The sequence below is a fragment of the Elephantulus edwardii genome, unplaced genomic scaffold (genome assembly GCF_000299155.1).
Source record: "Elephantulus edwardii isolate Elephantulus edwardi_28Jun2011 unplaced genomic scaffold, EleEdw1.0 scaffold00048, whole genome shotgun sequence".
Taxonomy (NCBI): domain Eukaryota; kingdom Metazoa; phylum Chordata; class Mammalia; order Macroscelidea; family Macroscelididae; genus Elephantulus; species Elephantulus edwardii.
Window position 1 is genome coordinate 2,182,415 of NW_006399798.1, and position 24,265 is coordinate 2,206,679.

General features: G+C 51.8%; 1 protein-coding gene across 1 annotated transcript in view; it reads right to left on the reverse strand.

The window, feature by feature from the left end:
* RNF213 (ring finger protein 213) overlaps positions 1 to 24,265 on the reverse strand; it is a 107,094-nt gene that overhangs the window by 60,038 nt on the left and 22,791 nt on the right. Inside the window, exons 11-27 of the mRNA XM_006886327.1 lie at positions 22,619 to 22,810; positions 21,176 to 21,398; positions 20,631 to 20,636; positions 20,421 to 20,476; positions 18,673 to 18,826; positions 17,648 to 17,815; positions 16,434 to 16,523; positions 15,712 to 15,834; positions 14,372 to 14,552; positions 12,369 to 12,546; positions 11,923 to 12,068; positions 7,126 to 7,721; positions 5,731 to 5,896; positions 4,832 to 5,049; positions 3,405 to 3,545; positions 2,863 to 3,024; positions 711 to 1,857 (exon numbers count right to left, since the gene is read on the reverse strand). Coding sequence (XP_006886389.1) covers positions 711 to 1,857; positions 2,863 to 3,024; positions 3,405 to 3,545; positions 4,832 to 5,049; positions 5,731 to 5,896; positions 7,126 to 7,721; positions 11,923 to 12,068; positions 12,369 to 12,546; positions 14,372 to 14,552; positions 15,712 to 15,834; positions 16,434 to 16,523; positions 17,648 to 17,815; positions 18,673 to 18,826; positions 20,421 to 20,476; positions 20,631 to 20,636; positions 21,176 to 21,398; positions 22,619 to 22,810 — 3,947 coding nt within the window. The remainder of the gene's footprint in view (positions 1 to 710; positions 1,858 to 2,862; positions 3,025 to 3,404; positions 3,546 to 4,831; positions 5,050 to 5,730; positions 5,897 to 7,125; positions 7,722 to 11,922; positions 12,069 to 12,368; positions 12,547 to 14,371; positions 14,553 to 15,711; positions 15,835 to 16,433; positions 16,524 to 17,647; positions 17,816 to 18,672; positions 18,827 to 20,420; positions 20,477 to 20,630; positions 20,637 to 21,175; positions 21,399 to 22,618; positions 22,811 to 24,265) is intronic.

Below are 24,265 nucleotides of genomic sequence, written 5' to 3' on the forward strand. Positions count from 1 at the left end.
GCCAATGGCAGAGGACCAAGCTAAGAGAACCCAGAAGGATCAAATGACAGTAGAGAGCTCAGGATGGCATTTACGATACCACGCCAGCCGGCTGAGCACGAGTTCACTGGTGAACGAGAGAACACCTCAGTGGTGATGTTCATGTGATGTGGCTTGCCCGCGGCTGGGAGGGTTCATTCACCCCAGCAGGACAGACACAAATGGACACAGCACCACCTCAGTGAGGGTGCACCAGCCGAGTCTTAACAATTCCTAGCCACTGCTGCCTTGTCTCCTTGCTCTCACCGTGAGCCCCAGTATTACAGAAACAAACTCGCTGTCACCAAGTCAGTTACCAGCACGGTGACCTGCAGGACATGTCAGGGCCGCCCAGGAGGGTTTGAAGGCTACAGCTTCTAAGGAAGTACATGGTCTCATGTTCCTCCCGTGGGTCTGCTGAGCTCAGACTCCCCTCCTTTCATTTGACAGCAGAACACTTAACCAATCTAAGCCTAACTGACAGCAAAAACATGCAAAGGTGGAGTCTGGGTTTTTCATACAGACAGAATGTAGTACTGAGGTAAAGTCATTACTAGTGGGGATGACTTAATTTCAGATCCTGGTAGTATCCTCAGACCAAGTCACCTCTCCCAGAGAGCAGCGTGTGGGGACAGGGTACCCGCACTGACCCAGGGGCACCCCATGGCTCAGGGCCACCTCAGTGCTCTTACCAACACTGGCTGTCTGTGAGACCACCACCCCGACGCTCATCCGGTCCTTGAACTCCGCAGCTGCCGACGGGATCTGCAGAGGGACCTGAAAGTGACTGGCCAGGTAGGTCTGGATGTCCTCTAGAGAGGCCTGCGGGGTGACGGGGACTCGGTACTGGCTGAAGGCCGAGGGCAGGTAGCAGTGTTCACGGTCACTGTCACAGACCAGGACGAGCTGGTAGTCCTCGGGGTGGCGCTGCAGACACAGCTGGTGGAAGAGGTCCTCTGCCTGGCAGCCCACCTCATAGCCCAGCTGGTCAGCATTCAACAGGCTGTAGACCTTGCGGCCCCGGGAGCCTGGGGTGAGGCAGCGACGCAGGAGTAGAGCTACTTCCTCAAACGTGGTTGCTGGGGTGCAGAGCAGCACCTCATCGTAGGTGGGCAGGGGCTGCCCGGGAGCCTGCATGTAGATGACCAGGGCGGCCAGCAGCACCTCTGAGTGGCCACAGACCACCAGATTGGGTTGGCCAACCTGTAAGCTTCTGGGCAGGTGCCGCTCCACGGGGCTCCCGCTCATCAAGGCCAGCTGGGCCAGACACTGGCCAAGGGCATCCAGGTCCAGGCACTGGGGCAGGAAGGCATTCATGCACACCATGGACTGCTCCGTGATGGCCTTCAGCTTGTCCACCAGGCTGAGCTCAGATGGCAGGAATTCTGCCGTCACCCTCTGCTCACGCGCTCTGCTGGCCTCTCCGCCGGCCCTGCGGGCAGCCTCTGCCACGTCTTTCGGAGTGCAATCAGCTTTGATGAAGGACAGCATCACCAGGGCAGCCTGGCTGGGCTGGGCCTCCACGAGCTCCGTGCTCAGGTAGACCAGCTGCTCGGCCGTGTAGAAGTTGAGGTAGAAGTGCTGGGCTCGCTTCTGTGCCACGAAGTCCTTCCAGAGCTCCAGGAAATGCTCCATCTGCCTGCAGAGAGCTTCCAGCAGCTCGGCCACCGCCCCAGTGCCCCGGAGCTGGCCCACTGGCTCCAGGTTGAAGTCCATGCGGATGGAAACATCGTTCCTGGGGGAGCAGTACACCTCCACTATCCAGTTCCTGAACAGCAGGTTCCCAGCAGAGTAGAGGTTTAGAAAGGACTCAACAAGCCTCTGCACGTTGGAAAACACCTGTGAGAAGCGGAACCAGGAGGCTGCGGTTACAGAGCAGACAGAACACAGAAACACACTACATCCCACTGCCAAGGGCCTCTTCAGAGTGCTAAGGAGCAGGGAAGTCAGCTCAGAGACTAAGACGCGCCTGACCCGAGCCATGGGATTTTCAAGATGCATGTGAAAGTCAGCTAATGAGCAATGTGTAACAACAAATGAATGGAAATCCAACTTTGCTGTAAACTTTCATTAAAATCACAGTTAAAATAAAAATCAAAGTTAAAATAATTTTTTAAAAAAAATGTTGTAGTTGTTATTGTTGTTGTTGTGTACAGTAGTGTGGGAACCGACCCATATCTGACCCTCCAGCAGGTTTTTATGGGCAGTTAATCACATGGGAGTAGATTGCCCATCCTTCTCCTGGAGAGCTGGTGGCCTTGAACTGCATGCCTTCGGGATTGCAGCACAGCTTCCTGCCACGTGGCCACCAGAGCTCCCTTTAGAACTGATACTGCTGAATTGTGCATTGGCAAAGAATTTTGGCTATTGCACGGACTGCCAGAAAACAAACAAATCTGACATGGGAGAGGCGCAGCCGGAGTGCCCCCAGAGGCTGGGAGGCTTCACCTCAGATACTCAGGGCTGCTGGATGCAGGCCAGTCCCCAGAGGAAGACAGCATGGTGGGAGCACGGAAAGACTGACTCTGAGGAGCTGGGTCCCACAGTGGCTGCAAAGATGGGCTGTGAGGGCGGCTTTGAGCCAGCAGGCCTCCCGGTGGTGTGCACGGCCACCCTAACAAAACATCAAGGGTGTGGTTCCCTTCTTCCCTCAGTGCCCTGGGTGACCGCAAGCAAAGATGCAGCCTCCGTCCAGTCAGCCTGCACGTTGGTCCTGAAGACGCGACAGGGGCAGCGTGCATTCATCACCCTCACTCGCTCTGTCCCCAGGGGCCCCTTAGGGGCAAATCCAAACCCTGGCCCTCTGAGCACCCCCAGTGCCAGCCCCAGACGGACTCTTCTCACCTCGGAGAACACCTCCACCTCAGTGCTGTGCTGGTCTTTCTTGCCGGACATGAGCATGAGCTTGTTCAGAAGCTCCCTTAGCTCCTCCAGGGAGCACTCTCGCACCTGCTGGGGGCCCTGGCTCTCAGGGAGGAGCAAGCGGAGGACCGAGTGCGGGGAGGCCTGCAGCAAGAGGTTAGGCATCAATTCCTGGCGGCCGAGAGGGTGCAAGCTGGGTGCAGCAGGCTGCTGGGACCTGCTCTCCCCCCACCCTGCGGGACCTGCTCTCCCCCACCCCACAGGACCTGAGCTCCTCCCACCCCCTGGGACCTGAACTCCCCCACCCCACGGGACCTGAACTCCTCTACCTGGCAGGACCTGAGCTCCCCCACCCCGCGGGACCTGCTCTACCCCTCCCCCTGGGACCTGAGCTCCCCCATCCCGAGGGACCTGCACTACCCCCACCCCACGGGACCTGTGCTCCCCTCACCCCATGGGGCCTGCTCTTCCCCACCTCCTGGGACCTGAACTCCCCCCACCCCTCGGGACCTGCTCTCGCTCACCACGTGGCCACCTTGCGGAGCCTGGATGACATAGATGCCCTTCTCGTTGATGGCTGTTGCCAGGGACAGGGAGGAGAGCTCCACAGACCCATGACTCTCCTTCACTGTTTTCAGCCAGTCCAGGCTCCTGGCAGAATCTCTCTGTGGGGACAGACGGTGAGAGAATGGGCCGTGGTCTTTCTCTGCCCCTGGTGGTCCTCATCCACTCCTCAGAGTTTCTGGGGAGAACCCCTTCCCCAGCTAGGCCTCAGCTGTGCACTGCCCCTGTGGGAGTCTTCCTCAACCCACGCCCACAGCTGCATGAAGGGCCACTCTTACATGCTCACGGCCAGCCTAGGACTCTTGTCCTGTGGCACTGCTGTTCTGTAAGGGGCTGCTGACCAGTCCCACTGGCCTAGGAGGGCACTCAGCACGCTTACGGACATGGAGAAGGACGGACAGATGTAGTGAAGCCTGCTCTCCCCACAGCGGCCACCAGTCTATGCGGTCCTCAGGAAGAAACCTTCACGGAGCAGAACCTGACCCAGCGCTGTGGGGCCTCAAGTCCCAAATGGCCTCGGGTGTTCTCTAAGTGCCCTCAGAGGAGTTAGGAGAAGGACAGTAGGACTCTCCTTTGGCTTTGAGCTTCCATCAGAGAAAGTGCCAGCACCCATGTGTCCCTCCCGGTCTCCTCACTCACCCATGGGCTGCCGGGAGGCCTGGCGGAATTTGCTGACCAGGCCCTGGGCCAGAGCGCTACTTCCTTTACACGATAAAAAACCAGCATGTTGATTGTGGAACACATGACAAACACCAGAACAAGGACACGAGGTTACGCTTCTCTGGTGGTTCAAATCCTCCGGCAGCCTCATGGGAGAAAGATAGGTAATCTCTTCCCATGCAGATTATATCCTCCTGAAAACCAGGAGCTGTGAACTGGCTCCCAGAAGGCAGTGAGGTTTTGTTGAATAAAATAACAAATGCCCACCATTCAGAGAATAGGGCTGGTAACATCCTAACACACCTCCTTTCTGTCGCCCCCACCCCCACCCCAGAAGTTTTGTACAGAAGCAATCACCAACATCTGTATTCACTACTGGCCCAGTGGATTGGGCAGAGGGCTGCTAATAGAAAGGTCATGGGTTCCAATCCAAGCCATCTACTCCCTTTAAGATGAAGGGAGAGACTATACAGAATAAGGGGTAACCAGCACGCCCCCACAGGCAGATACAGACGACAATAACAACAAAAGGTTTACAGTCCCAGGAACCTGTGCAGAGCTCGAGCCAGCTCGAGGGCAGAGGTATGGTTTCCTTTTGTTTGTTAAATGGTCCCCTGGATGGGCAGCTGCACAGAGGGCATGTGTTGACCTTGGTGTCACCATCTGGCTGTGCTGTGAGCCAGGCTCTGTCCTATGTACCCTGCTTGGGGTCAGAAATAGAGCTTACCAGCTTATTGGGCAAGTGTGGGTCCTTTTCTAGAGCCTTCCACAGCTCTCCCAGGTGGCCCATGAACTCCTCAAAGCCTGCCTTTCTGTCCAGCTTGTACAACAGAGAGGCGTAGCCCTGCACTGCATCGTGGAAGTAGGCCACGCGGTCCACGTCAATGTCGTTCTCACCAGCCGAGATGGAGGCCAGGTCCACAAACACCTTCAGCTCGTTGAAGTCTAGGGGAGAAAAGAAACGAAGTCAGCATGTCGAGACTGACTGACGTACACTGGGCCGACCAAGCATCTGTCTGTTCTCGGTGAGTGTCCACGGCCCCTTCCATTGGCTGCCTGTGTCCACACAGCGAGCCAACAGCCGGCCTTCACTAAATAAAAACCCCGCCCCGGGCGCAGCACCTGTGCTTCACACAATGAAACGGAGGCCGAGAGGAGATGAGTGGATGTTTTTCTGTGCAAGAACTCAGTGACGTGTTCTTTGGGCTCTGCTATCAAAAGATGTGGATTAAAGTGAGCAGAACTCCTCCCCTCCACCCCAGCAGACTGCCCTCAGCTTCTGCACCTGCAGATGCAGCACCTCGACTTCTGCACCTCCCCTCCTCTCCTCTGCCCTCCACGTCCATAGACAGACTGTCTCACTGAGGACGTGCAGTGAAATCTGTGCGTGGCCGAGAGCTTGCCTCGTCCACTAAGGCAGACTGAGCGTCCACAGCATGAGTGGGGGTCAAGGGCAAAGGCAGTGATCCTCGCACAAGACGTGAGCGGTGCTGTCCTGACAGAAATCCCACGTGGGCAAGCAGTGAGTCACGCACTGCACAACAGCCCTCCGTGCCACGCGGCCACTGAGAGACCACCCACAGAACCATCCGCAGACACCTGGGCAGCGGCTGGCGCTCATCTTACCTCCAAGGGCCTCCTGGACCCAGTTAACGAACTCCTTCCTCTGGGACAGCTCCTCCAGGCACTGGCAGCGCCCACCTTGGATGTCCTCAACCATCTTCTTGGCACGGATAAGCCCCTGGCTAATCTGACTCATCTTCTCGTGGCGAATGCTCTCAAAGTCTTCAGTCTGCAAGACAAGGCTTTGCTGTGGACCACCAGCAGACACCTGGCAGGCTGCAGCCAGCAGGCCACCAAGCAGCGAGGCCACCAAGGGCTCCCTCCCTCTCTGAACATCGTGTGGGTGTGTAGCTGGTACAGTAACAGGCAAACAAAAAGAAGATGTTGTTCACCTTGAACTGGTCGGTGAGTCAAGGAAAGCTGTTGAGTTGAGTCAGTCCCACGAGCACCAGGACAGACCCGCACCCACAGGGTGTGCAGAGCTGTCCCATCAAGAGCCTGCTCTCAAGAGGCACCTCTGGGTGGGCCCGAACCTCCAACCTTTGTCACCAGCCAACTGCATCATTTATGCCCGCCAAGACAGGGTGAGGACCTAACACCACCCTGGCTCTTGCCCACCCAGGAACACTTGTCCTCAGCATCCTATGCTTTGCCTGAGAATTTTGCATGGATTTAAAAATTGAATCCCCACAACTGCCCTGCCAGGTCCGCCGCACAGCTCACCCTGTTTGGTAGATGCAGACGTCAAGGCTCAGAGCCATGACTTACTCAGACCTGAGTGTGTGTGGCTCCTAATTGTGTGCTTTCAAGCTTTCTCATAACAGCCCAGGGGTATGTTGTTGCTGTGTGCCCTGGAACTGACCTGGACCCAGAGCAACCCAGCAGGACTGAGCCATGGGGACTGTCCTGCAAGCTTCTCCAAGCCCAGTGGTCGGCCTCACCACAGGCTTTCCCAGGCCCACGGGGTCGGCCTCACCACAGGCTTTCCCAGGCCCAGGGGTCGGCCTCACCACAGGCTTTCCCAGGCCCAGGGGTCGGCCTCACCACAGGCTTTCCCAGGCCCAGGGGTCGGCCCTATAGGTTTTTCCAGGCCCATGAAATATATTATTATTACTCTGCAAATATCTGTCTGCAAAAAGAGGGTGACCACCCCTTCCAAACTCTTGACTGTCAAACTCACCAGCTAAAGAGCAGTAACACTATTCACAAACACAAGGAAAAAAACAGAGCCTATGGCACATGGAGGCACAAAGAGCGAGCTAAGCGGGAATGGTGAGCTAAGCGGGAATGGTGAGCTAAGTGGGAATGGTGAGCTAAGTGGGAATGGTGAGCTAAGTGGGAATGGTGAAGGGCCTTCTGACTCATCATGTCTTCCTCTGAAAAGCCAGGAAACCTGTGGGCCTCGGGACATTGTGCTGGGATCCCACTCAACCCCAGGAGTCATTGTTGGAAACTTACCACATTTAACAAAGTGTGAAGAACAGTGAAGTCGCCAGCCAGGCCCAGGTTCTCCTTGACCTTCATAATAACCTTGGCCGCATTAGCAGCCAGATGCAGGTGATGGTACTCCTGTATCTGCTCCACACGCTCCGGGATCCAGCACTTCCGGTCATTGATGTCCACAGAGCACATGACCTGGAGCTCCGAGGTGAGCTCAGTGTATTTATTGACAAAGTCCTTGAAGACAATATCCATTTCTTCCAAGGTAACATCTCCTGACTTCAGGTTCTCATAGAGTCTGGTGAACTGTTTATAGCAAGGTTGATACAAAAAATAGTACAGGTCTTCAAGCAGGATTGTCTGCTCTTCTGAGTCGTCCTCCTCCTCCTCCTCCTCCCTCAGCGCCTCTGCAGCTTCTTCCCAGAACATCTGGAAGAGGTGACTGTCCCGCAGCCTGTCTGCCTTTTCCGCCATCTCCTGGACCTCGGGGCTCAGCTTGTAGTGAGTCCTGAGCTCTGCGTCTGAGCATGTAGGCAATCTCACTGTCACAACCTCACACAACCTCCTATCGCTGAGGACTTCCCTGTGTTTATGCACAATCTCTCCAAAGTCCACTGTTGAAACCAGAAGACAAGGTCAGACATCAGTGTTCCGGACACTACATCACAGCATTCTTCCTCCGCAGAACAGCTTTTCATCACCTCTCTAAGGAGAATGATGCGAACACAGTTGCCAGCCTTTTTTCCTTACCAGAAATCCCCAGATCATTCCCTTGCCTCTTGGGTTTGGTTATAAAGTCTCTTATGATTAAAAAAAAAACAAAACAAAACTTGGTCACTTCTGGGGAAAGAGCACAGTTTTCCTGGAAATGCATTCCCCCTCATGGAACCAAATCCCACTACGGACAGAACATTTATAGACCCAGCACATCCAAGGATGGGATAGCCAACCAGACCACTAGCTTTGAATTCCCTGAAAGCGAACATGGCTGTCCTGGTGACCAGACCCTGGGAAGAAGTGGGATAAAGGAAGGAGGACAGAACTGAAAGTCAATGGAGAAGGTTCTTGAATATTCCATTTCAGCTTCAATTCTGTAGAGCTCTGGTTGCACAGTGGTAAGGAATCGCTCTGTCAACGTTCACAGGCAAATGGTTCAAATCCACCAGCTGCTTGACAGGAGAAAGATAGGCAATCAATTCCCTGCTGGAAGGTCAGCTATGGGTGAGTTCCAACTGGACAGTATACAACAACAACAACAACAACAGGCTCAGTTCTGTGTCACATGTTAATTCCTTTTCCCTACTCTGGGGTCTATTTTCTGGTCAGTAGAACAGAGGGTTGGTCACAGAATAAAGGCATTCACAGGATCTTTTCTTGGGAAGCAACAAGATAATAAGGAAGAAGGACGAGGAAGACTTCAGACACAGGAGGGAAGGAGGACGGAGCATGGTGGTAGGGAAGCAGGTGTTCGCCCTAAATGACTCTGCTTATTAATGATGCGAATCTCAGCAGAGAAAAGCTCCCTTTGGGCCCTTAGAATCTGGCAGCCAAGTTTCTCTCTACCATCCTGCAGGGTCAGAAGAGTTTCCTGGGGAATCTGATCAGCACAATAGTTCTAAAGGGACAAACCCACGAGCAGGGAGAGGCTGTCACCCTGAGGGTGGAACCGTCAGCTGGTGAGTCCAAACCCTGAGCTCTTCTCTCAGGATGGTTCTGAGGCCCCATTCTTGGTATAAAAAACAAGAATTTCCAGCAGATGAGCCAAGTCCTTAACAGGAAAAGGGACTTAGAAAGCAAGCTAAGAGGTAAAGGCAACTTAGAAGAAACAGCAAATTATTCAAGAAAAAGAAAGTCTCTAAAAATATCAGCAATAATCTCAGAAAGACACTGCAGCCATGAGCAAGAACAGGTTAGCATAAGAAGGAGCACTCTGCATGACCAAATAAAGAAGAATCTGTAGGAAGGAAGGAAGGAAGGGAGGGAGGGAGGGAGGGAGGGAGAGAGAAAGAAGGTGCACTCTGGGAAAGGGGCGCTGTGCTGTGGTCCATAGCTAACCTAGGCTGTGAACTCTGCAGAGTCTGGATCCGGGGAGACGTGGCAAGAGAAAAACAGGCAGTCTCCTCCTGAGTGCTTACAGCCTCAGAATCCTACAGGAGGGTCACTAAGAATTGGAATGAACCTGATGTCAGGGAGTTTATCCATTATATACACATAAGAACTCAGAACGGCACACTCAACAGGAAGGTCGACTGTTCAAGGTGAGGCAAGTCCTCAAGCAGCACTTGTGAGAAACAGCTCAGGAAGAAAACAGCAAGAAATAAAAAGATAAGAAACAGGAGAAAATAATTACAGTGTTTAATTTAATAAATATCTGAGAGATCAAATATTCCAGTGAATGACAGAGTACAGAAAACGAGAGAGAAAATACTCAATGAGGTAATGCAAGAGAACTTCCCAGAACTTGAGGACTTGGATTTTTTGAACTGGAAAGACCCACGTAATGCCAGCCCAATGGATAGAAAATAGTTATCTGCCATGGTATCTCACTAGGAAATGTCAGAATTTTAATTTTTGTGAGAGCCACTGAATTGGCTCCAACTCAGAGCAAATTATCCAAGAAGCTGCATTCTCTGAAGAAGAATGTGATATCAGGATAGGAGGAAGCCTCATCAGTAACCGTCATTATGCTAATGACACCACCTTCTCACTGAAAAGTGAGAACTTGAAGTGCTTGATGCAAATGATCAAAGAATACAGCACCTCCACATCAAGAAAACAAAAATTCTCACCAGTGAACCAACCTACAGGGAACATCACAACTGATGGAGAAAACAGTGATGCTGTCAACGACTTCATATTCCTTGGACGCTCAATCAAAATACCTGATGCAAAAAAAATTTAAAAAAAAAAATACCTGATGCCAGCAGTCAGGAGATCAGGAGATATTGCACTAGGAAAGTCTGCAGCTAGGGACCGCTCCAAATTACTGAGGAGCAATGATGTTAGTTTGAAAACCAAGGTGTGCCTGATTCAGGCTATGGTATGCTAGAGATTCAGGCCTGAGAGCTGGACAGTGAATAAGGAAGACAGAAGAATTGATACCTTTGAGCTGTGGTGTTGGAGAAGAGTGCTGAATATCTCATGGACTACCAAGAGATCAAACAGAGAATATTCTTGGAAATAGTGCAGCCAGAGTGCTCCTTGGAGGCAAAGATGCTAAAACCTTGTCTCGCATCCTTTGGGCATGTTGCTAGGATAGGCTACTCCTCGGCGTGGAACATCATACTTGGAAAGGCGGCAGCATGACAAGAGACGAAGACCATCAGCGAGGTGGACAGTGACTTCAGCAATAGGCTCAAGTGTGTCTGAGGCTAGAACAGGGTTCAGATCTTTTCATAAGGTCCCTAGCAATCATACTTAACTTGATGGCACCTAATAACAACATAGCAATCCTACGTACAACAAAGCAAAATGCTCCCAATCCTCGATCATATGTCGGCCTGATGATATCTGCTGTGCGTAAGTTCACTGCTGCAGCCACTGTGTCTCTTAAGCATGTTGGCTTGTCATACTCTGGTGGCTTACGTGTTGCTGCGATACCACTGGTATTTCAGATACCAGCAGGGTCACAGTACATAATGGACGAGTTTCAGCAAAACTTGCAGACTAAGACAGAGCAGAAAACTGGACTGGTCATTCACTTCTGAAATAAAGGACCATTGAAAACTCTCAGGAATAGCAGCCAAAGACTGTCTGGTATTGCATCAAATTATGAGCCACCAGCCTGGAGGGCACTCAGAGCATGACCAGGGAGTGTACGTCAGTGACGTGGACAGACAAGCTGAGGAAGGACTTCACTTGCTGGTATCGTGTAACTCAAAATAAGAAGAAAACAAGTGCAAAAAATTCAGAATACAGGCGACAAAAAGGAGCCTAAGAACATGTAGAGGAAAAATCGATCAGTAGTTAGCGTTGCATCTGGCTTCTTACTAGAATATCTGTAGAAGTAATAGAGCAATACAGTCAATCTTCTGAAGGAAAAGGGTTTCTAAAAGGATTTGTAGGTAAGAGGTATAATTCTATACCTAGCCAAGCTATCAACTTAGTATGACCTTTTCAGACATACATATTAGGCCCTTTTTCGGAAAAGTGATAGAGCATCTGTTCTATCCAGCAGTCAGGGGTCACAGGAGAGAGGACCACCCTAGGGAATGAAGGGAGGATGAGGAGGGCTGTGCCCAGCCCAGGATGGACAGAGTTCTGAAAGATCACACCAGCTGTCTTAAAAGAATATTCAGGCCTTTAAATTGTCCATTTAAGGATTTAATTAGGAACAAATACATAGAAAACAAAATATAAATAGAAAGAATTCTAATTCTAGAGAAAACAAAGTCGTACAAGAAACCTAACCTAACCTCATGTCCCCATTGTGAACACCGGGTCTTCACAGACATGGTAATCTAACCATGACAAGTGATCAACCCAAAATTATGATAGTTGTCAATGGAGAGGAAAAGTGGGGGATGTGTGACAGAAAGAGACAGAGATGGGAAAATAAACATCTAAACCCTTATTCTCACAATGGGTACTGCTTTGACCTGAAGAACCAAAAACAGTCAAGCATGTTGCATAGAGAGGGAGGTAAATGCTACTGCAAAGATAATTACTGCAAAGAGGCGGCACTGGTCCCCTAGCAAGGAGGATGTGGCAGAGTGCAGGCATGAGAAGTGGCAGCTGCCCTCCAACAGGCTAACACATCACAGGCGCCTCCACCCTGCTCCCCTGAGCCCTCCGTGTTCTTTCTTAGAACCCTACCTTTCACCAGGTGTTGCACCTTCTCACACAAGCTTAAGAGACTACCAACAGATTGCTTCTCTCTCTTTAGAAACCGGAGTTCAGTGAGTCTCCACTCCAGTACAGCCTCCACATCGTGCTGTCTCTCCTGGGATGAAATGCTTTTTCTCTCTGGGAAATCAAGAAACAGGTAACGCCATTGGTCAGCAAACATACTTTCCTCCCTTGCCACTCACTCTTCCCCTCACCCCTGTCCACACACCAGCTTCACTGCTAGAAGGGTGTGGACAGGGAGGGTGACCTGTGGGGCCACTTGGCCAACCCCAGATTGAAACCTCTTCCCCATGGGGTTCCTGAGAATTATAAACTATTGTCAACTTACTGACAAGCAGATATGAACATTCACACACATGTGCACACACACAGAAACACGTGAGCTTCCTCCTCCTCCGCTACCACTAGGACACTCACGTATCTGCCAAATGTCAAGAAACTGATTCTTGTGCTTCAGGATCAGCTCCATCTGTCCAACTGTAAGTCTTCCTTGTAGGAGGTCACCAACAACTTCTGTCCACACGGAGTTGGCAGTGTCCAGCAGCTGCCGGCTGTCCTCTGTGATATTGGCTAACATTTTCTCATCCATTCCTAAGCAGGGTAAGAACACAGTTAACACCATGGTTCCCACTTCTTTCCTGCTTCATTTCATTGAAGTCTATACATTTTCAATAGCTTTCTCTCCCTTCTGTCCCAGTTTTCCTACAAAATGAGCAAGTAATATTTCTAAACGTACAAGTCACTTGCAAAGCTCAAGCTTTCAGCCCTGAGATGCACTCAGAAACCACTGCCACGCTGAGTGTCTTTCTTCAATGACACACGATTGTCTTTAATGTCTATGTCACAGTTAGTACTGCGTGTAAACGTGGCCGTGATCCTCTGCACAATGTAAGTATTATATATGTAGTAAATTCTAACCTCTGTGATGTTAACACATGGATCTGTAAGGATACGATTAGCCTTAGCTGATTAAGGGGAGGTCTGCTCAGGGGCATGGCCTGTGCGGCACCTGTGTGCTTGAACTCTAGTAAAATGATAGAGACTTTCTGTCAGATTCTCATCTGGCTAACTGGTTCATAGTCTGCAGACACAGACTGATGGCCTGCTGTCTCTGACCCTGCTTCCCATCAAGAACCTGAGACACACCAGCCCCTGGAGTCAGCCTGAGACACTGCCTGTGTCTTGAGGTCTGACCTACGGACTTCAGACTTGCCTCTGTACAAACATGGGCCATTTCTCTGAGACCTCCTTTTCTCTCTCCCTCCCCCCTTCTTTAGTGTGCTTCTCTACAGAACCCAACTTAAGACATTTGGAACCAACAGTGGTTCCAGAGAAATAAAATGGTTAGAATAGATTTCTAAACTGGTTCTCAAGTATGACTGACTCTTAAAAGTGTTGACGGCTCTGCTACTAATAGTAAAAAAATCACACAAACAAAAAGTCCACAGGGTGAGGTGGTAATATTAAGATTCAAAATATCACCACTGATAGATCAGATATTAGTGAGAAGTGAGGCTCTGGGTGGGGGAGGCTTACGTTTTTAACATTTTACTACAATTTTGTGAAGATGAGAAGTTTAAGAAACAGGTGGGTTAGTCTTCCTCAAAATACAGAATGTGAATTTGGGATCAACAGAGGACAGAATTTTCAAGTATGTGTAGATGAGCTACTCGGAGTTTCCCCCAGTGAATGGTGTATCCTGTGTGCTGGTGAGTTGGAGCTGCCCTACAGCTCGGCCTCCAGCTGGTTTTCAGAGGCAGTGATGGCATGGCAGGGGGACTGCCCAAACCCCCCCAGCAGCACCCCGCAAGAAAGGACCTGGAAGCCCACGGAAGGGAGAAAAGTATGGTTACACTGTGGGTATTGGAACTGTAAAATGATATGTGTATGAATAATTATCTGGGGGGGAAAAACTCAGTCTATTTTTATTAAGTTGTTGTTTGTTGTTTCGTACCATCGAGTCAGAAGTGACCCAAAGCTGACCCTCTGTGGGTTTTCAGCGCAGTTAATTGCACGGGAGGAGATTGCCCGTCCTTCTCCCGCAGAGCAGCTGGTGGATTCAAACCGCATACCTTTGGGATTGTAGCGCAGCTTCTTGCCACTAGGCCATCAGCACTCAAATCAAAATTTAAAAAATACTTGGAGGGAAAAATATCACAGCTCGGAAAGCCTGATGGAGCCGCTCTCAGCCGCACAGAGGTGACCCCAAAGTCCACACAGAAGCAGGGACAGAGCGGCCATTCCATGGTGGCTGCCGGGACTGCTGGATACTCACTGTGCAGGACACCCTGAACCTTCCTGCACCCTCCTCCCATCTGCTCCCCCTGTATTCCAGCATGCTCTCACTCCGCCCCCCAGGCCAGGGCCTGGCCCAGTGCAGAGGCCAGACGATGGAGCCCATCCCGCCCTCACACACCATACAACTTGAAGAGCTCCTTGACGTCAGGCCCCGTGAGCAAGTGTGTTAAAACCTCGTCCAGGCCGCTCACAGGCACTCCATCACTGAGTGGCCAGGACTTGGTGACCACCGCAGACACTAAGGTGCCGAATTTCCGCTGGTCATGGACAGTCAGCCTATCAAGGATGCTGGTCTGAGCCTATCAGAAACCAAGAGAAGGAATGTAATGAGTTTTCACTGGTTTGTTCCCAAATGATTTTTGTCGTTGTTGCCGTCAAGTCAGAGCAGACCACAGCAGGTTTCCATAGGCAGTAAATCACACAGGAGGGATCGCCCAGCCTGCCCCTGTGGTGCAACATTGGTTGCAGTGCAGCTTCATATCACTGCAGCAACACCCAAGGCGATCTCTGAAATCCACTAAATCGTTTTCCCAAACCTCAAAAGAGCCTATCGACTAACGCACACCTGCATCCCACATAATGGCTCGTTCTCCTGGTAACAGAGAACAGTGTGCACTTTATAAATCCTCGCAGCATGCTGCGCACATGTCTGCAGATGAGAAAAGCAGCAAGGGTAACGGGCACCTTTTCTGAGCTGCGTGCAGAGGCATTTGATTCAAGGCTGCATGGGAGTGGGAGCGCTTCACACTGCCTGTAACAGCCAGCCTCACTTCATCTCACAGGCTCTGGGCATGTTCTCAGCTGGGGCCAGTCCTGGAGAAGGACATCATGCTTGGAACAGTAGAGGGTCCGTGAAAGGGATGAAACCCCTCAACGAGCCAGACGGAGACTACAGCAGCGGCTTCAGCACAGCAGAGGTGGTGAGGATGTGTCATACTCAAGACTATTTAAGTCAGGGCCAACAGGACAGGCTTAACAACAACGTAACAGCCAGCGGTTGTCAGCTGCCCGCTCCCTCAGTGGCCCCGAGCACAACACAGCCCTGCTTGCTCCTGCACTCTTCCTGTAACAGGTCCTGGCCACCGGGATCCAGCTGTTTCCACTGGCTGCTTTTCAGATCAGCAGACTTTCCTCCTCATCCACCCTAGAAGCTCTGCTGAAATCCATTCAGCATCACCAGCCTCCCAACCCGACCTGTGGTGGCCACACCTAGGATGCACCGGCCGGGGGCTGAGCCTGGTTCCTCATACAGAAGTTGGAAATTCTGTCCCCAGACCAACCAGTCCTGACATCAGCCACCTTGTGCATCAAACTGAGCACTGTTTTAAAGACAGGGGACAAGTACCAGGTTCCAGGACCCTCCCAGCAGGCCAGGTGCCCACTTCACAGACCCCTCTGTCCGTACAGTCTGTCTTTACTCAACAGATACAAACATTTATCAGACAGACTATCAGTTACCTGGCAGGCTGAGCTCACAGCTTCAATGAGACACTTCTCAAAGCTCTTTGTCACGCTGTCACTGTGGTCAGCGGCATCCCAGGTGGCACTGCAGTAGGCAGAGATCTGTAAGAGCGGTTTCTCCTGCAAAAGTGAAGAGAAAACATGGGATGTCCGGAGCCCTGCGCTGGGTAGGCAGACAGACAGGCCCTGGGACAGCAGCCCTAGGATGCCAGCCCTGTGTCAGGAGGGTGGACAGGCCCTGGCTGCACTGACCACCGTCCTCTCACTCGCCCATCACTGCAGCCCTCTGCTCAACCTGTAGCTGCCTGCAGATAAAGGACTCAGCATGGGAGCTTGTCAAACAGGTCACAAGAGCGACCTCCCCAAAGGGCTCCCTCACATTCGAGACAGCTCTTTGCCATTGTGTAAAAATGACTTTTCGGGTCAGAAGTGAAGAGTGCTTTTGTTCTTCCACACTTGTCACGGTGTCTAAGAACCTTCTGTCGCCAGCGGCCACTGGGAGCTCTGCAGGCCTTCCCTCAGATGGCCACAAGGATGAGACAGACGGACAGAGCTCTGGCTGACCTGAGCTGGGGTTGGACCGAGAATCCACGAAAGGACTTAGCTCCAGCCAGCACAGGGAGTCTTCCCTTCAGGTGCAGGGTTCCTGGCCTGTGCCAGCACCGGGGGTGATGCCAGCCGTCCCTTCCCCCCAGCAGAAGAGCACCCACACTTGGTACCTGCTTGATTCTTCCTTCCATGTCCTCCAACAACGCCTCCTTCCAGCTGTGCTCCTCAGGAAAAGGGATTTCCACCAGCCGCCTCCAGACCTGCAGAACCACAAGCCTAAGGCTCCCGCTGTCCAGGGCGGAGGGCAAATGGAGGGACATGGTGCAGGGGTCCCCGGTCACCCCAACAACTCGGGAGCTCAACCGGAACAAGATGCATAGTCTTCACAAAACTCTCAATGTGGGTTTTTGGTGTGAGTTTTGTTTTGTTTTGTGTGTTTTTTCTTGATGCAAAAGCTTTAAAACCAACGCAAACAAAAAAGCACAAACCCCTCCAGCCATCACTGCCTCCTGCCATCCATCCACTCATTAGCCTTCACTGCCCCCTCCCTCCCATCCACCCCATCAGCCTTCACTGCCCACTCCCGCCCGTCCACCCCATCAGCCTTCACTGCCTCCTCCTGCCCATCCACTCCGTCCTGAACTCCATCACAGCTCCCAGCCGCTGCCTCCCAGGACCCCCACCCAGCTCCCAGCCGCTGCCTCCTGGGACTCCGTCGCGCCATGTGCCAGGTCCTCCCCGGCTGTGTGCGCCCACTCAGGGCCTCCTTCTTGCCGACCTTTCCCGGTCCATGTGGCCAGCTCTGCCCAGTCTTCCTCATCTCTAGCTGCAGCTCTGTCTATGCTCTGCTCAAGCAGCACCCACCCTCATCTTTCTTTCCCTCTCCACAGTCAGACACAGAGCCTGAACACCCTAACAGACTCCCTGGTCTCTCTCTTCAAGCCACGACCCATGTCACCTGACCACGCTACCATCACAGAACCATGGGTGCGGGAGGAACAGCTAGAGGTAAGTACATGGGGAGCTCCCAGAACCTTCAGACAAGGCTGTAGGCAAACCAGCAAATTGCTGTTGTCCAGGTGAGCACCAGGCTCTAGGGAAGGCAGCATCTGGCCCAGGTGAGGGAGGACACGGCCCAGGTGAGGGGGGACCTGGCTAAAGTGAGGGAGAACCTAGCTCAGGTAAGGGGGTCCTGACCCAGATGAGGGGACCTGGCCCAGGTGAGGGGGACATGGCCCAAGTGAGGGGGGACCTGGCCGAGATGAAGGGTCACAGAGGCGGAGCTGGAGCCTCATTGGGCAGGGACTCAGGATGTCACATGACCTATCCTAGGATCCACAGCATAAACCCCTGCAGAGATCCATCTACTTTCAGCAAAGCTTACCTCAATCTCCTTCAGATAACTAAATGAGACACCCGAAAATCCACTCCGGAACATTCTGTCTGCAAAAAGCTTTCCAAGCCAGCTCTTGGTCATGGTGAGAGCTTCCTGGAACACCATTTTTACAGAATCCTTCCTTTCGGTCCCATTGTCCTGTGCTTCTGCCGACTCCTGTCATCCCGGGAGAAAGGAAACTGAGTTGTCACTTACGGTGGCCTTGGGTTTTCTCAGAGATGCAATATTGCAGGCCCCCACACTGCAGGTCCCCACACTGCAGGCCCCCACGCTGCAGGTCCCCACACTGCTGGTCCCCCCGATGCAGGTTCCCATGCTGCAGGTCCCCACACTGCAGGTCCCTACACTGCAGGTCCCCACACTGCAGGTTCCCACGCTGCAGGCCCCCACGCTGCAGGCCGCCACGCTGCAGGTCCCCAGGACTCCAGCAGTGCCCTCCCTCTGCCCTCCTCCCCTCACTCCAGCTCCCGCTGCTTTTCCAGGGTTAGCACTTCCAAACGTGTGTAGACGCCTCCCTCCTCCCACTTCCCTGAGGTCAACCGAGGGCACAAGGACTTGAGCTCCTGTCCACTGAGTGCCCTCCAAGCTGCAGCAGAACCAGCATCAGGAGAGCGTTTGATCAATACCAGGCACTCGGCTTCTGACTGGCTTCCGGGGCCACGCCATTCCAGGCAGCGTGGCTCCGTTTCTCCTTTTGCCAGTTTCCATCATCCCTGATATTATATCATCAGTATCTTTGTAAATCCTGTTCTTTGTCCTGAGAGTCAGCAAGGATTAATTACATCAGCAAATAACAAGCGGTAACACTGTGCAGGACCCGTGGCTCATGAGGAGGTGTGCAAAACCCCAAGCCAGGTACGGTCCTAAGGATGACTCAGTCCTGAGAAGACACAGTCCTAAGGACGGTCCATGCTCCGTAAGGTGGGACAAGCCCCCTCCTTCGTCACTCAAGGTACATCATCCTCCACAGATAGCCTGGGTGTAACGACAATTACGTGTCCTGCTCAACTTACCACTGGAGGCTGAAGGGAAATGATTCTGCAAACAATCTCTGCAGACAGGGCAGGAATCTCATAGAACCTGACAGCTTTTGTGGCTTTGCACATGGCTTCGTGGATCTTCAGGCAGACGGTCAAGTAGGACTGGAAGAGGGTTGCCTCGGGAGCCCTGCCCCAAACAGAGAAACCACTCGCTGAGGACCGAGATGCAGCAGCCCTCTCAGGGACGGGTTCCTGCCTTAGACACCAGCAAACGAGGCCTCAGAACCCCGGTGGGTCAGTGGTTAAGAACCTCACCTGTTACCCAGGAAGTCAGTGTCCTGTAGGAGGAAGATGGGGCCGTCAGCTGACCCCCTGGAGCTTCTGCTCCACCCCACAGAGGCATTGGCTGAGAACAGCAACAACTGCCTGGCCTGACCAACTCACACAGTGTAACATCTAGAAGACTGATTCCAGGCAGACCTGGGTTTGTGACTAGGAAAGGATATAGGGCACTTCTTAAGGAAGCAAAGAGGAAAGGGAGCTCTGGTGGCCTAGTGGCAAGCAGCTGGACTGCAATCTCGAAAATGCCTGGTTCAAATCCATCAGATGCTCCGCTGGAGAAGGAGGGGCAATCTCCTCCTGTACCAGTTGAACACACACACACACACAAATAAAAAGAATTTTAAAAAAGAAAGCAAAGGAGAGTAGAAAAGTTTCCAAGTGCATTTCTTGACTGGGACGGGGTAAGGCATATATTTACTAAAGACAAAAACACTACAAATTCTGAAAAAATAAACAAAGATACAAGAAGAGCAGAGGGAAGAGTATATGGTAAACATGGGGCTTCTGGGACCAGTGAGTCAGGGGCCCAGGCCTGCACCGGGGAGCTGAGGGGAGCCCTGTGGGCGGGGAGGTCCCTCAACATTGAAGGTGTTCTGTGCACATGAACCACCTGCTTCTGACCAGCCGAGCATCCTGGTCAAGAAAAAATGCAAGTGCTCCAAGGGCCCCAGAAAGCACCCACCACTCCTCACAGCACCCCTTCAAAACCTGCCACCACCGGTGAGTTGACACTGACACAGGAACAACAGTGCAGGACCCAGCACAACTGCCCCTTAGGGTCTCCAGGGCTGCTGACCTCTGTGGAAGCTGACCCCCGCATCCTTCCCTGCAAAGTGGCTTGGGGTTAGCCGTCAGCACCACCAGGGCTCACGGATGCCCTTTCACGGTGCCAAAAGTCACTTAAATTTGCAGAAGCCAACGGTTCCAGATCATTCTGAAGTGCTAGCTCTGATTTTCCTTCTAACCTGACCTGCCCGCGTAGAAAGCATCAGTGTTGAAGGAATGGTGGAAACAGCAGCCGTAGCAAGATGGACATTTTCAACTATGTGGACAGGCCAGAGGGAGCTGACCCAAATCCTGGCAGCGGAGACACAGTCTTTCCTCCTGGTTGTAAGATGAGACGGCTGCATCAACAACTCACAAAGAGAAGTGGGGCATATGCTGATTGACAACCAGCCAGTGTTGACAGCCTTGGTGTCATAAGTACATTCCGTGCTGGGAGCTAACTGAGATCTTGACAGTTCGAATCCGTCAATCCCTCTGAGGGAGAAGACAAGGCAGTCTGCTCCCACGCAGTGTCACAGCCTGGATGGAGCGTCACCAGAATTCAGCCAACTCGGGCTGTGCGTCTCTTGGGTTTTATTATGACAGCAAATGGGCTACCTGTGGAGACCCCAGGAGCAGAGGTGACAGATACAACGCCACGCCCCTGTACTTACGAGCTCAGGTTCGCATCCAGCAGGTGCAGGAGCACTTTCAAAATGTCCTGGATGATCTACAGTGGGGAAAGGCAAGGGAAGACGGAGTCACATCACTGGAACAAAGCTGGAAGACCCACGTGAAGAATGTGTGGACTCCTTTCTCCAAACAAATCTCCAAAGTGCTAAACTGGCCTTCTCACCACTTTCCTTAAGAAGCTGAGGGCTCACATCCTGCTTCTCATCCAAGAGTGTGTAAGGAAAGGCACCGACCTCAGACTCCCAGACACGCTTGTTCCTTTGTAAACCACACAGACCCTGGCATCCATCCTCTCACTCAAGGTGTACACATTCTGTGTGCGCACTTGTTTTTAATGTGGACACGTTATACACAGAAAGCACTGTGTGCCAGCATTCACCATAACTTCTCACCCACTACACAAATGTAACACAGGCTAACAGTTTACAGAAGTCCCTAGAGGATTCAGATGGCCAGGCACTGAGCCACTAACAAGAAGGCACCCAGCAGTGCCTGAGAAGGCCCAGCCACCTCATTTAAGAAACCAGCCTCTGAAAGGTTCCCAGCACACAGTACTCCTGCCACAGCTGGACCACCAAGAGTCACAGCCAGCTCGCTGGTCCCTGCTCACTGCTTTATGGGAACAAGCAGGTTCTCCTGTTTCCAGGCGCTTCACCCCATCAGGGTCTCAGAAAAGAGGACCACAAACTCCCCACATTCACTTTTCTGTCTGATTTTGCTACTGCAGATGACAAACCTCTTCCTTTCTGTATGAGATTTCCTGGAGGTCCCGAAGCCGGTAGTAAACCCCAAGGAAGCAGTCCAGGAAGCGTGCTGGGGACACGATCAGGTAGTCAACCGTGGTCTCCATGTAGTTAGGCAGGGCCAACAGAGGCAGCAGACTGAACCAGGACCGGAACAGACAGCTGTCCACACTCAGCAGATGCTGACTCCCCTCCATGAGCGAGAGCAATGACTTACTGGAGAAAACGGGACAGAAACGAGGCAGCCGTGAGGACGTGAACTTGCCTGAGCCTGATGAGAAAGGACACAGTGCTGGTCCAGAGTTCAGGTCTTAAAGACCAGCTCACTGCTTAGTGGAAACAAAAGGCCGACAGCCACACCTTCAGAGTTCCCACTGATGGAGTGTAAAATGGTGCAACCACTGTGGAAGGTGGTGTGGCACCTTCTCAAAAAGTTGCAAATAGAGATACCATTTGACCCAGCAATTCCACTACTGGGAATATACCCCAAAGAGACCATAACTGACATCCAAGCAGATATATGCACACCCATGTTTATTACAGCTTTGTTCACAATAGCAAGGAGTTGGAAACAACCTAAGTGCCCATCAACAAACGAATGGATAGAGAAGCTGTGGTATATTCATACATGGAATACTACGCTGCACTGAAAAAACAAGGAACTCATGCAATAGTATTAAAAATGAGTGACCCTGGAAGACATTATGCTGAGTGAAAGATCTCAGTCACAGAAGGAAAAATACTGCATGGCACCACTGTTGTAGAACGGGACTGACATCAGGGTTGTGGTAAGACTGAGAAAAACTGGATAAATTATGTATACTGCACTGTAACAGATGAGGGAGAGAATTGCTTAAAAGTGATATAAATTGAATATCATGGTTATAATAAGAGTCCAGAATGAGGGTTGCATAGTGGAGTGTACTCAGGGCAGGGGGATTGTATACCAATAAAAGAATGTTTCTTTTACTTTTCAAAGAGAAGATTGAACTGGGGGAGGGGTGGGCAGGGAGAAAAATGCAACAATGAATGAATGGAAATCCAAAATCTCTGTAAATATTCATTAAAATTATTTTTTTTAAAAAAGGGAGAGTTCCCCCTGATGAACGAGGGCACGGCCTGACTAAGCACTCTAGTGAACCCGGTGAGGGTCTTTAAACTCTACTGCTTCTGCAGCCCCAGGGACCCAAGCAGACCCCAAGCCTAGTGGGAAGGGAGCAGCCCTGCAGGGCAGAGGCTGTAAATCTTAACACAAGCAACAACGATGCCCATCCCCAGACTTCAGGTCTGCCTGGAAGTCTCTTGAAGGATTTAACAATGGGCCCCACAGCTCCTGTGATCAGACCCAGAGCATGGGCTGTAACAAGGCTCATCCAGGACCTCGGAACAGTCTTCACGGTTCATTGTTCCAGGACTGATAAGAAGTGCTTACTTACTGGTCTGCTCTTTCCTCACGGAATTGTGAGTAGGACAGGCCTTCAAGAGCTGCCCAGATGTCCTCAGGTGGTATGTCCTTCCTGGGGGGGGCTGGCCCCACACAGTGGTGCAGCACGGGCAGTGTGAGGATCCAACAGTCCATCCTTCTACGGATGCACCTCCGGCACAGGTTTACCAAGAATCCTCTCCAGCTAAAAGGGGAAGGTGTGCCACCGTGAGTAGGCATCGTGGGTCTGTGGTTGTGCCACAGTGAGTGGGCATCGTGGGTCTGTGGTCGTGCCACAGTGAATGGGCATGGTGGGTCAGAAGGCAGGTGGCTGGACCCACACAGAGTGTGGACACTGACTTTGCCACCTAAGATGGGGGCTTCTACCAGCAAGAAAGTGGGGAGCAGCACATCTCCCCACCCCTACAGTAAGAATGAACTCAAAGGGGCAGTGTGTGTGAGCTCACAGAAGCCCCACAACACACCCATCCTTGTGAGAACCGAGAAAACTGAGGCTCCAGGAGGCAACGTAATTTACCCATAGTCCTTTGTGGAGGTCTTGGGATTTGAACCCGTGCAGTTGGCAACAATGAATCTGGACATTAAGCCATATTTTTAACAAATGTTGTTGTTACGTACCTTCAAATTGTAACTGACCCATAGCTGGTCATCCAGTGGACTTTCAGAGGCAATAGACTGCACAGGAGGTGACTGCCCATCTTTCTCCTGTGGTGGATTTGAACCACATGCCTTTGGATTGGCAGTGCACTTCCTTACCTCTAGGCCACAGAGCTCTTTTATAATGTACAGGTCATACTTGTTGTTGTTGTTGTTATGTGCCATCGAGTCGTAGGGGACTCATAGCGACCCTATGAACAAAGACCTGAGCACTTGTATAACTATCATCGTTTCTCCACGCTCATAGTTTCCGGAGGAAAGCTATTTCGGAAGTAGCTGCCACTCCTGCTTGTTTCAATCGGGGAGCTCCACCAAACACTGTCCCCCACACATGCACCAGATATTTTACTTGCTTCTTCTCAGCACTTGGAAACGCTCATGCACAACTACGTCTACCATTTATCCTTAGGCGTGGGGCTCACTGCTGTGTTCACAGGGTGAGTTTACTGTCTGTCCGGCTGTGAGTAAGTCCTCACTCAGCAGCAGTAACTTTAGTTGCCTTCAAATTGGCCCCAAACTCCTGCGTGACGTGACCCACACACACAGGGGACCAAAGCACCGTGGCCCCAACGGTTTCCAGGGCTCATTTTTGGAAGTAAATCAGCGGGCTTTCATGCGAGTCCGTCTTGGTCTGGAAGCCCTGCTGAAAACTGCTCAGCATCTTGGCCACACACTCAAACCTCCAATGAGAGGTGTGTGTGGGAGGTGCCAGGAGTCGAACCTGCATCTCTTGTGTGGCGGGCAAGGATTCTACCACTGTGACACCACTGCTGCAGCTGGACTCACAAGACTGAACCAGACTCTCACCAGCTGGCAATCACCACAGATACCAGCTCAGAGGTTCTGAAGACACAGCATAAAGTGCAGCAGAACCACACTCCCCAGTCGTATGTTAAAACTGAAACAAACACATGTGGAGAAAGGCTGGGGACGAGGATTGGGATGGCAGCAGGAAATGGTGAAAGATGGGTGATTTTTTATT